Source organism: Ursus arctos, unplaced genomic scaffold, assembly GCF_023065955.2.
Source record: "Ursus arctos isolate Adak ecotype North America unplaced genomic scaffold, UrsArc2.0 scaffold_19, whole genome shotgun sequence".
NCBI classification, from domain to species: domain Eukaryota; kingdom Metazoa; phylum Chordata; class Mammalia; order Carnivora; family Ursidae; genus Ursus; species Ursus arctos.
The window spans coordinates 46,724,935-46,739,016 of NW_026622863.1; the positions used below are offsets into that span (position 1 = coordinate 46,724,935).

The window sequence follows — 14,082 nt, forward strand, 5'->3', positions numbered from 1 at the left end:
TTATATTGTGAACCCCCATGAAATCACCCTGGACACCCAGAGAGAATATTGCTTCTCCCCAGAATCTTCCTGGGTGCCCCTTTATGACAACATTCCCTTCCCAATTTCCAGAGGAGACCACTATCCCCACTTATAAGAAACTTTACTCCTCCTAACCCACAGCCCTCACACACTGTGCTTTGTTAGTCTCTCCTTCTCCCTCTGACCCTTCAATACTGTGTGGCCCCTGGCCCCCTGACCATGAGTGAGAGATGACCTCCTCTCTCTTCTCCCTGTCTCCAGTCTCACTCCCCCTGGTCTGTCCCTTGCATGGTCTGAGGGAGAGCTTCCCATCACTGGGCTTCCACCATGTCTTTCCCCTGCTCTAAGCCCTTCCATGGATCCCCATTGGCTGTAAGGAAGAGTTCAGGGGACTTTATCTTCACCTGACATTTTAGGCCCTTCAGGGACTCTGCCATCCTCTTCATCCTCATCTTCCTTCCTCATGCTGTATACACAAACCAAGCCTTTGTGAGTACTGTCCTTCCTACCTGGAATGCCTTTCCTCCTACTGCTTTACCAATTCCTATTAGTTATTTAGACGTCTTTTCAGAGATTAATTCCTGTCAACAGCCTTCTCTGGTCTTCCGCTTTGGAGCTCCATTAGGCCCTCATACCTCATGCTTTACCACTTGTGAGCCTCTGGGTTTATCACTGTCTCCTTCCAGACCAGGAAGGCAGGGTTGGATCTGACTCATTACTGGGTCCTTGGCATCATCCAGCTCAGAACAGATTATAAATGTTTGCTGACTCTCCCTCCCTGCAGCTCTGTGTCTTAACTTGCTCCTGCCTTTGTCCTGCTGTCTTCTTGCAATTTAGCAAACATTTCCTGAGGCCTTGGCTTGGGCTGGTCCCTCTGCCTGAATGTTGTTCCCCACTCTGTCCACATGATGACCTTCTACTCATCCTTCAGGACCCAGCAGAGGTTCTGTCCTCTCTGATGCCACCTTGATGCTCCATTGCCTCAACCCTCAATCAGAGGTTTCTTCTTTACCTGTTAGCCCTTCAGGCCCAACCACTCCCCTATCTACCCCCCTGATCTATCTGGGGTCTATGGCCATTTGGGGGCTAGCCTGCATCCCCCATCAGACCAAGAAGTCCTCAAGGGTAGGATTCACCAGGATTGCCCAGCACAGAGGAATGAATAACAAATATTTGTGGACTCTTTCCTGAGATTATTTCTATTTCTGTGTTCTCTGTCATTGAATTGGCTAGTCCCTCTCCCTGGAATGCTGTTCCCTTCTCTGTCCCTATGGAATGCTTTAAGACCTGTTACCAGGTTCTCCTCCCTCTGGCACCAGCTTCATTATATCCCTCTCCAGCTCTGTCTCCTCTTATACATGCATGTCCCTCCACCATAGGCTTGTGGCTGTCTGAGTGTGGATCTGCCTCCCTCACATCAGACTCAGAGCTCCTCCAGGCCTGGGAGTCACCTCCGTGGCCCCCGTGCCCAGTGCGTGGCCAGGAACAGAGGACCACAATGAATGATGGATACCGAGGTGTATAACTCTAGGTTTGGTAAATTAATGCTGTTCCCTTGCCACCTTTCAGCTTCATTTTCAAGACCCGTGTCTGAAGTTGTCATTTGTATGTAAATGGACACTTGGAGGATCAAGGGCTCTCCTTTCTTCTCCCACCTTACATAAACTCCCTCCCTAGGACTGCAGAATGTCTTCTCCTTCACTGTGTTCCACACAGTGTTGTTTCTGACCAGGGACCTCTTAATACGGTGAATGAAGTGTGGCAATGGGCTCGTGCCCATGGATTTCACTGGTCTTACCTCATATCTCATCACCTAAAAGAAGCTCACCTGATAAAACAATGGGATGCCTGGGTTATTGTTGCCCTCTGGGAGTTAACACCCTGAAAGGATGGGGCTCCGCCTTCTAGGGTACAGCATAAGCTTTGAGGTGATGACCATTTTATAGTGCTGTCTCCCCACAGGCAGAATGCATGGGTATCAAGGGGTGGCAGGGGGTCCTCTCGCTATTACACCTACTACCCACTTGGAAATTTTTGCCTCCTGTTCCCATGACCTTGAGTTCTGCTTGTTTGGAGGTCTTTGTTCCCAAGGAAAGAATGCTTCCACTAGAGGACACACCAGTGGTTCCTCTGAATTGAAGGTGAGACTGTCACCCAGGCATTTGGGGCTCCTCCTCATGCCACTGAACCAACAGGCATGTCTGGAACCCCAGGCATTCTCTGGAACTCTTCTTAGAGATTTCATGTCCAAAAGTAAAAAAAAAAAAAAAGAAAAGAAAAAAGACAGGACCACTAAGGATTTAGACCTTTCAGGAATGAGTGTTTGGGTCACCTCCCTAGTTAAAAGACACTCTCCAGCTGAGGGCAAAGGAAACTTGGAATGAGTAATGAAAGAAGGAAAGCATACATATCAACTATGGCCTTGTGACCAGTTGCAGAAATGCAAACTGTAGATATGCATATTTTCTTCTTCACTTATTTTTTCCCCTCCATCCCTCCCTCTCTTCCTTTCTTCCTTTTTTATCTTTCCATCTGTCTATCATCTATCTACTAACTTCTTTTAATCTTGCCTCTTCTTTCCCTTTATTATTTCATATAAGGATTCATAGTGGTGGTGGTCCTGACATTCATAAATGAAAATTTTGTCAATCGCATCCATGCTACTTCTGCCTTTTCCTTCTCATCAAGACCAGGTATTTCTTAGGCCCTGCAATTAGGAAATAGCAATAATTAGTTGTTGGGTGAGTAGTAAAAAAGGGTTAGATGACCAAAGATCAAGAAGACAGAGATGTGTGTGAAGGGATAGGCAAAATGAATGATGTGCAAATTTAAGTCCATTCAGTCAGAATGCAGATAGTAACAATACTAAATATCATTTGGATATTTCACACAATAGAGACAAGAGAGATCACATTTCCTGGATTTATTCACTCAGTCACTCCTTTTCATTTAACACGTTACCTAACATGCAAGGGTTCATGTCATGATATGGTTAACTGAAGTCTTCTTTATCCCCTTTGCTCATTAGTTGTAACCAAATGAATAACTTTAAGAAAGGGGGTATGTTTTATTTCTCTCCACCCCCCATTTGCCATTTCTGCACCAAGAAAGCATTTAAAAATGTTTTCAACCTTTTATGGAAAATAATAAACATATAGAAAGGACACAAATCTCAGCAAAGAGCAGGGTGAGTGGATTCTTGGATCAAGAAACACAAGACCAGATCCCAGAAATCCCCTTGTCCCCTCTTTCAGCCACTGAGTTTCCTGACTTCTTTTTTTAAAAAAAGATTTTAATTAATTAAATTAGAGAGAGAGAGTGAGCATGCACACATGTGAATGGGGGAAGGGCAGAGGGAGAGGGAGAGAATCTCATGCAGACTCCACACTGAGCACGGAGCCTGACCCGGGGCTTGATTCCAGGACCCTGAGATCATGACCTGAGCCGAAGACAGACCCTTAACTGACTGAGCCACCCAGGTGCCCCAGACCCAGGGATCTTATTAAAATGTACGCAAGAGGACACACTGTATGACTCCATTTATATGCCGTACGATATTAGGCAAAATTGATGTACGATAGAAGTCAGAATAATGACTCCCTCCTGGTGGGAAGTGCCTGTGAAAGGCTATGTGGGAGGCTTTGTGGACAGGGACCAGAAATGTTCTATATCTTGATCTAGTGGAGGTTACTCAGGTGTATACATATGGAAAAATGGCACATTGTGCATTTTACTGTATGTGTTTCATGTTTCAATGAAAAAGTTATATGTAATTACATATACATATAATTATATACATATATTATAACATTATGTACACACTATGTAAGATATAATAATATACTATACATATATTATTATATGATATATATTTATGTGAAACATGGCAGCTCCCTGCTATAATTCTCCAATGGATTCTCTTATCAGTATGGGATCAGCCAGAAAAACAGAACTAGCTGGAGATATATATTAAGATACGAGATTTATGGCAAGGCTTACGTGATTGTGTGGGCTGGCCAGGTGAGTTGAAAATCCATAGGGCAGGCTGTATGGAGAGGCAGGCTGGAACTCTCCAGCATGGGCTGAAGGTGCTGTCCGCAGGCAGATTTCTTTTTCAGGCAAGCCTCAGTCTGCTTTTAAGGTGTTTTCAGCTGACTGACCCAGGCCCACCCAGATGATCTTGGATAATCTCCCTTGTTCGTAGTCACCTGACCATGAACTATAATATCTACATCTACAAAATACCTTCGTACTTACACTGAGACTAGTGTTTGAGTGGCTAACTGAGATTGTAGCCTAGCCAAGTGGACACATCAGACTGACCATCCCAGCTTCAAACCACATTTGCAGTAAAATCCAAAGTCTGCTTCCCACACTAGAAAGGTCAGTTTTCTTGGGGCACCTGGGTGGCTCAGCTGGTTAAGCATCTGCCTTTCAGCTTGGGTCATGATTATGGGGTCCTGGGATCGAGCCCCACATCAGGCTCCCTGCTCAGCGGGGAGTGTGCTTCTCCCTCTCCCTCTGCAGCTCCCCCTGCTTGTGTTCTCTCTGTCAAATAAATAAATGAATAAATCAGTCAGTCAGTCAGTTTCTTGAAGGTTGGGACTTTTGCCTGTTTCGTTCACTGCTGAATGCCTAGAAACTAGGACAGTGCTTGGATACGGTAGGTGTTGAGTAAATGTGATGAATGAATGGATATTGACATTCAGCTTCTCCTTCTATGTCAAGACATGTAGACATTTAGAATGCTTCTCCCCTTGACCTCACAGGAAGGTAGGAGTGTCTCTGAGCTGACTTCCTCTTCATTAAGGAACTTAGAAGATGTGGGGATCCATCCCTGCCCTGCCACTTACTCTGAAAATCACTGCCTCTCACCGTGTCTTGGGCAACTTGTCTGCCAAATGGGGATGCAACTCCCTTTCTTGTGTGCCTCTCTGGGTCATTGGGAGGACCAAGTGGGGGACAGGATGTGAAATGACCTTGTAAAGCACGTGGACAAGAGGTCACGCTGCGGGATTCCATGTTTATGTACACATCTGCCCGCCCCGTGTTCCTACCTCTGGATCTGTGTCCAGGCTGTCTCCTCTGCTTGGAATGCCCTTCCTCCTGCTTCTCTTTGCCAAAGACCTCTTTACCCGTTAGGAGTTTGCGTAAGATTCACTTCTTCCAGAATGTCTCCCCCAGTCTCCACAGGTTGGAGAATTTTTCCTGGTTCAGCTTCGCCTCAAGTGCTTTTCTGTCCAATTCATCAACACCTGTGTGTTTGTGAGGTCGAGTTGCCTAGCGGTTGATGGCGCCGGGAGTAACACTCCTGGCTCTCCATTCACTAGATACATGAGCTCGAGCACATGCCTTCACCTCTCATTTGCTCATGGGCATTGTGATAATAGCCCGACTCACGCTGGGTGGCCCTTGCGTCCCAGGTAGTCCGTGTTCATCTCATTAAATTCTGAACACAAGCACTGTGAAGTAGGGCTTGTCATTAGTATAGGTTTTATTTTCACCTGTGCCTTATAGGTGAGGAAACAGGTGCAGAGAGGTTGAGTAACTAGCCACGGGCTAGATGGTAGAGCTGGGATTTGGACCCATGCAGGCTGGCTCCAGAGTCTGGGCTCCTGGTTCCTAGGATATGCTGCCTCTTGAACCTCTCATGATGATACGAATAAAGACATTATTGTAGTTCCATGCTGGCTCCAGAGGGAGGAAACCGGGTCGTGGGGTGCCAGGGCTTCACTGGTGTTCAGTAATAGCCGTTGTCAGGATTGCTCTTCATGTGGGCCAGGATGGGGCTGTTTCTCCCCACCCTGGGATAATGGGGACCGTTCCCAATTTCTCCCAGGCCTGCTGATCAGGTGTGGGCAGGGCAGGGAAAGGGAAGTTGGGGGGGGGTGGTGGCAGAGAGAGACAGGAGTGCAACTCTTGTGTGATATCATTTCCCAGTAAACCACATTACAAAGGCTGAAGTTTCTAGAAGTGGGTGCATGTCTGCCCCCAGCATCCTGCTCATGAAGAGGCTGGAGGGGCTAAGCGAGGGACGTGAGGGGTCCTCCCAGAGTACCCAGCAGCAGGGGGACCATGAGGAGCAGGGCCTTGAGGAGGGGCGCCTGGGCAGGGGCTGGGGCCGAGGCAGTGGTGAAGGGCTGGGCCACGGAGTCCCTGTTGCAGAGGTGCCCGTCACAGCAGGAGCCCTGCAGGTCGATGTTTGTCCAGGGGCTGGAGGTGCCCTTGATGATGCAGGAGGGCCGGTGGCAGGTTCGGATATACACAGGGACTGAGAAGTTGCCTGGGGGGCGGGGGTGCAGTGAGAAGGGTGTCAGAACTGAGGGAGGCAGCTGCGCCTGAACCTCCACCTCAGAGGCCAGGGCCACGACTGGGTCCTCAGACTTACTGCCAGTCCCTCTCCTCAGACTAGAGCCCTGCCTCCTCCCTCAGAGCAGGGGCATGGCTTCCTCCTTCAGACCAGGACATGGCTCTGCCTCCTGTCTCAGACCAGGGCCATGCTTCTTCCTCAAAGGAGAGCCATGGCTCTTCCCTCCGGCCACGCCGACTCCTTCAGACCAGGGCCATGTCTCCCCGTCAGGCCTGCCCTGCCTTCACACCCTTTGGGCAGGCTCTGCCCCGCTCCCAGCCCCTCACCGACGGTCATTTGGCCGTTGCCCTGGAAGCAGACGCTTTGGTCGTGGTGACACTGGACCTGTCGAGACTTCTCCGGGGTGCAGTCCTCTGGCTGGATCCCCAAGCAGGCGTAGCACTTCAAGCCGCTGAGGGTCGGCGGGTTGGGCGCTAGCAAGAGAGCGTAGACGCACACTCAGGTAATGGTTGCGCGGTACGGTCGTGTGAGCTGCGCACTGCATCGGGCGCCCGCCTAGCCTGACTGACCCGAAGGCCCCAATCCTAGCTCGAGGGAGGAGGCGCCCAAGTGGAGGCCACGCCCCTTCTTTGCCAAGGCCCGGGGTGGGGGGGAACCCTGCCAGCCCACCCCGTGCCCCGCCCCGCCCTCCGGCTCACCGGGGCTCAGATTGGGGATCGAGTCGTGGGTCATGAGGTCGGAGTTGCACAAGTCAGTCGCGCAGCCGCGCACCACCGAGTAGTCTGGCGGCAGCGCGTGGTCGTCGGACAGCATCCGGCCCGTAGGCGGGCCTGTCCAGCAGCCCTTCTGGACCAAGGTCACTGAGGCGCGGTACCCTGGGGGCAGGAGGGGACCGGGGCCTGGTGCGCTGCCTCGTTCCAGCCTGCTTCCTCCTCTCCTTCTTACCTCCCCGCTTGGCCTCCCTAGTCTCCAACCTCTCCCTCCCCCTCCGCTCTTTTCCGGCACTCACCTCGCCTCTCCCTCCTACCCGTCCCTCTCCCCCTCTCCCTGCAAGCTCCTCTTCCCCTACTTCCCCTACTCCTCCTCCCCTCACCAGCTTCTTCCCACCTCCTCCCCTCCTCCGCTCTTCCCCTCCCTCCTCCGCCCGACAGCACGCCCCTCATCCTCCCTGGTCTTTCTCCCTCCCCTCCTTGCGCCTCCCTCCCTCTACCTCCGCTCTCTGTCCTTAGCTCTGCCTATCTCATCACCCCAATCCCCCTAACCCCTTGGCTCTTCTCCTCTGCTCCCTCCCTCCTAATCTCTCATCCCTGTCTCTGCCCCCACCCCTTTTGTCTTCTGCTCCCGCTTCTCCTTTTCCTGCTATTTCCTGTCCCTCACCAGTGTCCAGGGACAAGACAGCCTCAGAGCATCCCTGGGGACAGGAGACATTGTGTAATTTCATGCCGCTGAGGTCAAAGGGCCCGAAGTAGATGTGTTGAAAGTTGTAGCATTGCCGGGCCTGGGCGTCTGAGGAGAGAAGCAGGGTGGATGGGGTGAGAGGAGCTGTGTGTGTGGGGAGGGTGGGGTGGGGAGGGGTGGGGATGAGCCTGTTCCAGGAACTCCCCCAGAGCCCCCCCAGCAAATGACAGTCTCACCAGCCAGGCTGCTCTGCTCTGAGGGGAACCAGGCCTTGCTGCCTAGAGAGAGCTAGGTTCCGCTGCTGGAGTTGGTCACAGCAGTGTCTACCTCCTGGCAAAGTAATGGCCTCTGTGCACCTGCCAGTCCAGTTTCCCTAACCCAGCTGTTCAGGATCTCCACCCTCTTCCAGGAAGCCCTCTAAGATTAAATAAAAGAGGAAGTGATTCACTCTTGCTCCGCCTGTCCCTCTCCCAACCAAACCCAGGATGTCCAGTAGCACTAAAAGGCCGTGGGTAGAAAACAGACTCCAGCACAGGCAATGGGATGTGCAATCTTGTACTACAAATGTACACACACAGCCAGCCCCAGCGGCACACACACAAAACAGTTAAAACACTGACATAAACACAAAATAACAAAATTGACACAGGCTCATGCAAATCTCACACACATGCACAGAGCAACCGGAGCGTCCCCGCAGAGTTCTGTATTCACACGTGAAATAAGTCCCACCCGGACCCTCAATGGAAACTCCCCCACCCAAGACACAGGCAAGATCATACCAACAGACAGAAAAACGTGTGGATACAGAAACAAAAACAACACGCAGAGAGACCCAGGGACAGAGGAAGTCAGACCCAGAGAGAGACAAATATGGCCTCAAGAATCTTAGACACAAATAAAATGAGAGACCACAATTATGCCAAGTTAGAGATACGAAAAAAAGAGACCCACAAAAACATACAATTTTGAACCATAGACAGATCCAAGACACAGGGAGACATGGGGGCACAGATACACAGAGAGACAGACACACTTCAGTCCCCAAACACATGTGCCCAGGGATGAAACCAGACCTGATGATCACAGGATGCACAAACACAAAGAGAGACACAGATATGCAAAATCACACACACATCTCTTTTACAGAGGAAGTGAAATGTGGAGAAAGACCCAGAAGCATTTGTTCAAACACTTGTTCACGTATGAAATCTGGTACAGACAAACACACACATGCACAGAGACCCACCGGGCACCCACATGTGGACACACACAGCAATCAGACTCAGGCTTAGTTTCCTCTCCCCGCTTGCCCCTGTCTTTGGAGACACTTTGGTCCTGATAGGAGTATGTCTCTATCTTTTCCCAAACTGGGGGAAGGGGTTGCCTGAGAATGAGGCCAAAGTTCCCTGCCAGTTCTGGAAAGAGCCCCCAGGGTTCCCTGGAAGTACCCTTGAACAAGGGCGTGGGCAGGATGAGAGGCTGCAGTGGGGGAAAGAGAGACGCCAGAGATGACTGATGGGAGAACAGAGAAGACACATGAGAAGGACACAGTCTCCAAGTGGCTCCTCCACCAAGACCCAGGATCCAGGTCCCCCCAGTCCTTCCTCCCTCAGACCCAGGAGCCTAGGCCTCCCCAGTTCTTCCTCCCTTAGACCCAGGAGTCCACCTCCCCCCTCCCCCCAGCACTGGGCTCAGAAGTCTGGGTACCTGTCAGGCAGAACACAGCCCCAAAGAGGCAGAGCAGGATGGTTCTGGGGACTCCCATTGCCAGCTTGTGGAGCTGAGCTGAGACACTGAGGACAGCTCCTCCTGCTCTGATTTCTGTCTGGCTGGTTCTCCCTGCTGAGCCCCAGGCATCCCGGCTCTCCAGCCTGCTCAGGATTCCTCCACCCCCGCCCTTCCTGGTCTCCTCCTAGGTAATCATGATGGGGCCATGATGAGTCCTTGGTGCCCAGGAGGGAGAGAGATTGGGGTCTGGATTTCTGGGTATGAGAGAAGGGGGAGCTAGAGGCCTATAACCCTTAATTTGGGAGGTTTATTATTTGCAGTCTCTCTTTCTACCCCGTTCCCCACACTGTGTTCTAGTCTGAGGTTGGTACACATGGTCTCTTGATTTCGCTTCTCTTTCTCTACTGGAACGCACATTATGCATAAACACCACACACACACACATCCGCCAATGCTGGGGCCATGTCTCCAGACCCAGAGACACAAACATCACCTCCTCCTAGAAGCCTCTTCTGATCCTGATCTCCCCCGCTCATCCACCCACTCTCAGCCTCAGGCACCTCCCTGTCTCCCAGCCATGGTCACCCTGGGTTGGACTGCTGTCTGTCTCCCCTATCAGGCTGAGAACTCCCCAGAGGCCTCAGGGATGTTTGCAATGTTGAATGAATGAATGAACCAATGAATGTACAGAGAAGCAGAGAGAGAAAGACAGACAGACAGATGGAGAGGCAGTTACACATGGGATACAGAAAGTCTCATGCAGTGTGGGCAGGTGTAAATGTAGACACCCAGACAAACCCAGACATGAAGACGGACACCCTGATGAACAGGACATGCCCCTAATAAATGTTTATTAGATTAGTAAATGAATGAATAAAAAAGCATTGGAGAAGATGGAAACACAGGCAGACAAGCAGAGGGACACAGTATCCCCCGAGGACACAGACAGATGCGTGTGAACACTCAGACACAAGGCAGTGGGGACATGCAGACCGATGCCCCTGCAGGCTGCGGGACCTGGGGCAGAGACCCCGTCAGCACCTCCTGACCTGCCTGACTTCTGCCCCTTGGTGGAGCTGTCGTCTGCGCTCACGCCCCTACTGTGCTGTGCAGGGTGGGCACCAGGCATGTGCAGACCTAGGGTCACAGACCCACAGATGGATGGGACAGAGTTGGCATAATGACAGTGACCAGGATGGCCTTAATAGTCCCCTGAACTTGACTAAATTTTACACAGCTTTCTTCCTGACTACAGGCCCCTGACCTCCCTTTCCTCAGGGCACGTGTTTTAGAAAACTCGGGGATTCATGTTCTTCCTCTGTCTCTTTGAAATGTAGGCAAATCTTCTCCCAGCCTCTTAGCAGTTTTGCAACCCTGGGATGTCTTTCTCAGGGACCTGGGAGCCATCCCTTTGAAAAGTCAGCATGGAGGAAGATAGCACCCCCCCCCCCAATCTCCCAGGCTCTGTGGGAGGGTAGGAACTGAACTTGAATAAGGGACGATTAGCAAACACAGATGACCTTATCACAGAGAAAAACACTTGCAAACTCAGAAATAACTCAGGGTGCTGGACACATTCCATGGACCAGCCCCTCTTCTATCATCAGCCAGCTCTGTTCCACTAGCCCATCTGGGGTTTAAAAACCTTCCCCTATTTTGTTTTGGTGGAGTTGAGCTCAGTGTCTGTCCTCTACCGTCTTAGGTGGTTTTTTGTTTGTTTGTTTGTTTGTTTGTTTGTTTGTTTTTAAGTAGCACCACACCCAGCACAGAGCCCAGTGTGGGGCTTGAACTCACGATCTTGAGATCAAGACTTGAGCCAAGATCAAGAGTCAGGCTTAACCAACTGAGCCATACAGGCACCCCTGCCATTGTCTTGAATAAAGTCTCCAGTGCCTGTTTAACTTTGGTGGAATGTTTTCTGTGACAGCAGACACCCAGGCACTGTGGACAGTCACCAGATTCTGAACTCTCATAGACATGGTCACCCTCTTGCCAAATCACTGCCCCTCCAATCAGGCATCACTTCCCCAAACCTGTTTTGCATCCACATTATTCTTCCTGCTGCTCCTGTTCCTGCCCCGGCTCTGTGTTGGGTACTGGCCACACAGGAGCAGGGTGGAGCTAAGGGCCGCGGGAGAGCAGAGACTGGCCAAGGGAGGAGGCTGGGTTTTCTGAAGCCCCTGTGGAAGGTAGAGGCTTTGGAGGTGCTCACAGTGGTTTACAGTTTCAGAGACTGAGGCTTGAAGAATTGTCCGACCAGCCGGTTTAGTGTGTGAGTGTTTGCATGTGTATGAGAGAGTGTGTGTAAGTGACTGCGTGAGTGTGTGGCTGTGTGTTTGTGATTTTGATTCTGGTCACCTTTCGGTACCTTTGGAGGCTGTGAGCTATTAGGTGGGAAGCTCTCCATTGCAGGAGGTAATCAAGTGGAGGCCAGGTGATCTAGGTCTAGGGATTTGGGCAGGGCTCTTATATCCATAGGGGGCTATACAACATGAACTCTGAGCTCCCTGTGAACCCAGGGATTCTTTTTTTTTTTCAGTAATTAAACTTTAGTAACCAAATAATTAATTATTTAAGAGATTGGGGGGAAATTGAGGATGTTTGGTGGTAGACATTAAGGTGCTATTTTTTTTAAAGCTTGCAGCAATTTCTTTTTCTTTTTTTTTAATGTAAGATTTTATTTGTTTATTTGTGTGTGTGTGTGTGAGAGAGAGAGAGAGAACAGAAGCAGCAGCAGGCAGAGGGAGAAACAGGCTCCCTGCCGAGCAAGGAGCCTAATGTGGGACTCGATCCCAGGACCCTGAGATCATGACCTGAGCTGAAGTCAGATGCTTAACCGACTGAGCCACCCAGGTGTCCCTAAGGTGCTATTTTAAAAACTTTTTACTGTTAGAAATTTTCACACACGCACAAACCTACAGAGAACAGCATGCTTGCCACCAAGACTCAACAATTTTTAACATATCACTATCTCGTGTTACCCTTTCTTCATTTGCTGCTTGTAAGGGCATTGAATTGGATTCCTGCATTATTTTGCTCAAGATATTAATTTCACTTAAAACACCATTTAAGAGTAGGTGATTTTCAAAGTGCACCTTTGGCTTATCTTTATGAATGTCATGAGCAGTTTCTAAAAGCGTGTCACTTGCTACCTCAAATCGAATTCCTAATGCTGTGATGCCACCAAATCAGTTTTCTCTTTGCATACTGAATAGTTTCAAATTTATTTTCAATAAATGTATTTTCATAGAACTACCCTACGGTCCAACAATTGTGCTACTAGGTATTTACCCAAAGGATGCAAAAATACAGACTCAAAGGGATACACACACTCTGATGTTTATAGCAGCATTATTAACAATGGCCAAACTATAGAAAGAGCCTAAGTATGACTGATGAATGGGTAAAGAAGATCCGGTATATATACACAACGGAATATTATTCAGCCGTCAAAAAGAATGAAATCTTGCCATTTGCAATGACATGGATGGAGCTAGGGTGTATTATGCTCAGTGAAATAAGTCAGTCAGAGAAAGACAAGTACCACATGATCTCACTCATATGTGGAAAACAGATGAGGGGCACCTGGTGGCTCAGTCGTTAAGCGTCTGCCTTCGGCCCAGGGCCTGATCCCAGGGTCCTGGGATCGAGCCCTGCATCGGGCTCCCTGCTCTGCTGGGAGCCTGCTTCTTCCTCTCCCACTCCCCCTGCTTGTGTTCCCTCTCTTGCTGGCTGTCTCTCTCTCTGTCAAATAAATAAAATCTTAAAAAAAAAAAAAAAGAAAACAGATGAACATAGGGGGAGGGGGAAAAGAGAAAGGAGAGAGGGATACAAACCATAAGAGACTCTTAACGATAGAGAACAAACCAATATTGCACTGTATCTTAACTTACAAAATTTAAATAAAAAATAAATGTATTTTCAGTATACTTCACATTTATTAGAAGTTGAAAAGTAGTTGCAGAGTGCTTGAATGATATTTAAAAATTCAGCAGTATAGGGGTGCGTGGCTGGCTCAGTTGGTAGAGCATGCAACTCTTGATCTCAGTGTTGTAAGTTCAAGCCCCACGTTGCCTGTAGAGATTACTTTCAAAATAAAATCTTTTAAAAAATTTAGTAGTATAGAAGAAATTTTTGCTGCATTATTCATTGTCCAGTTGGATTTGTTCCTCCGAGGAGAAAGAAGGAGGAAAGTCTGGAGGTGGTACCTAGAGTCTCCGCCCTAGCCCCAACCTACTAGCAGAGCCTCTGTCTGGATGTCTTCAACTCCCTGGTGTCTGAGTGTCTGTAGGTTCTGTTGAATGCCTTAGAACGTTTTCAAGGATCTTCTATTGTTTTCCATAAGCTTCCATGCACCTTTCCATTTTCATGCATATATGCAAATACCTGGCCTTTCAAATGATTTTCCCCCCAGATTTGGTTTGTGTAAGCAGTTTCATAAATGTGCTATCATCTTTCTCCCCGAAGTGGACAAAATTCCCCAACATGTTTACATATAGGAATAGGTGCTGTCCTGAACTCTGCCCATCTAGCAATAATTATTAACTGATTCATTAACTACGAGCAGGCTTTGTAGCCGAAATAATTGAGAAATACTTAGTATTACTTATTCAAAATGATTC

General features: G+C 49.2%; 1 protein-coding gene across 1 annotated transcript; it reads right to left on the minus strand.

Annotated features, from left to right (window-relative positions):
* Window positions 1-5,500: 5,500 nt before the first annotated feature.
* LYPD5 (LY6/PLAUR domain containing 5) lies at window positions 5,501-9,532 on the minus strand. The gene is made up of 5 exons (XM_026481720.4): window positions 9,440-9,532; window positions 7,709-7,837; window positions 7,030-7,206; window positions 6,658-6,804; window positions 5,501-6,304 (listed from the first exon to the last, which is right to left on the minus strand). Exons 1-5 carry the CDS (start codon window positions 9,495-9,497, stop codon window positions 6,045-6,047), a joined length of 771 nt encoding a protein of 256 aa, XP_026337505.2. The 5' UTR covers window positions 9,498-9,532; the 3' UTR covers window positions 5,501-6,044.
* Between the last annotated feature and the right edge of the window lie 4,550 nt (window positions 9,533-14,082).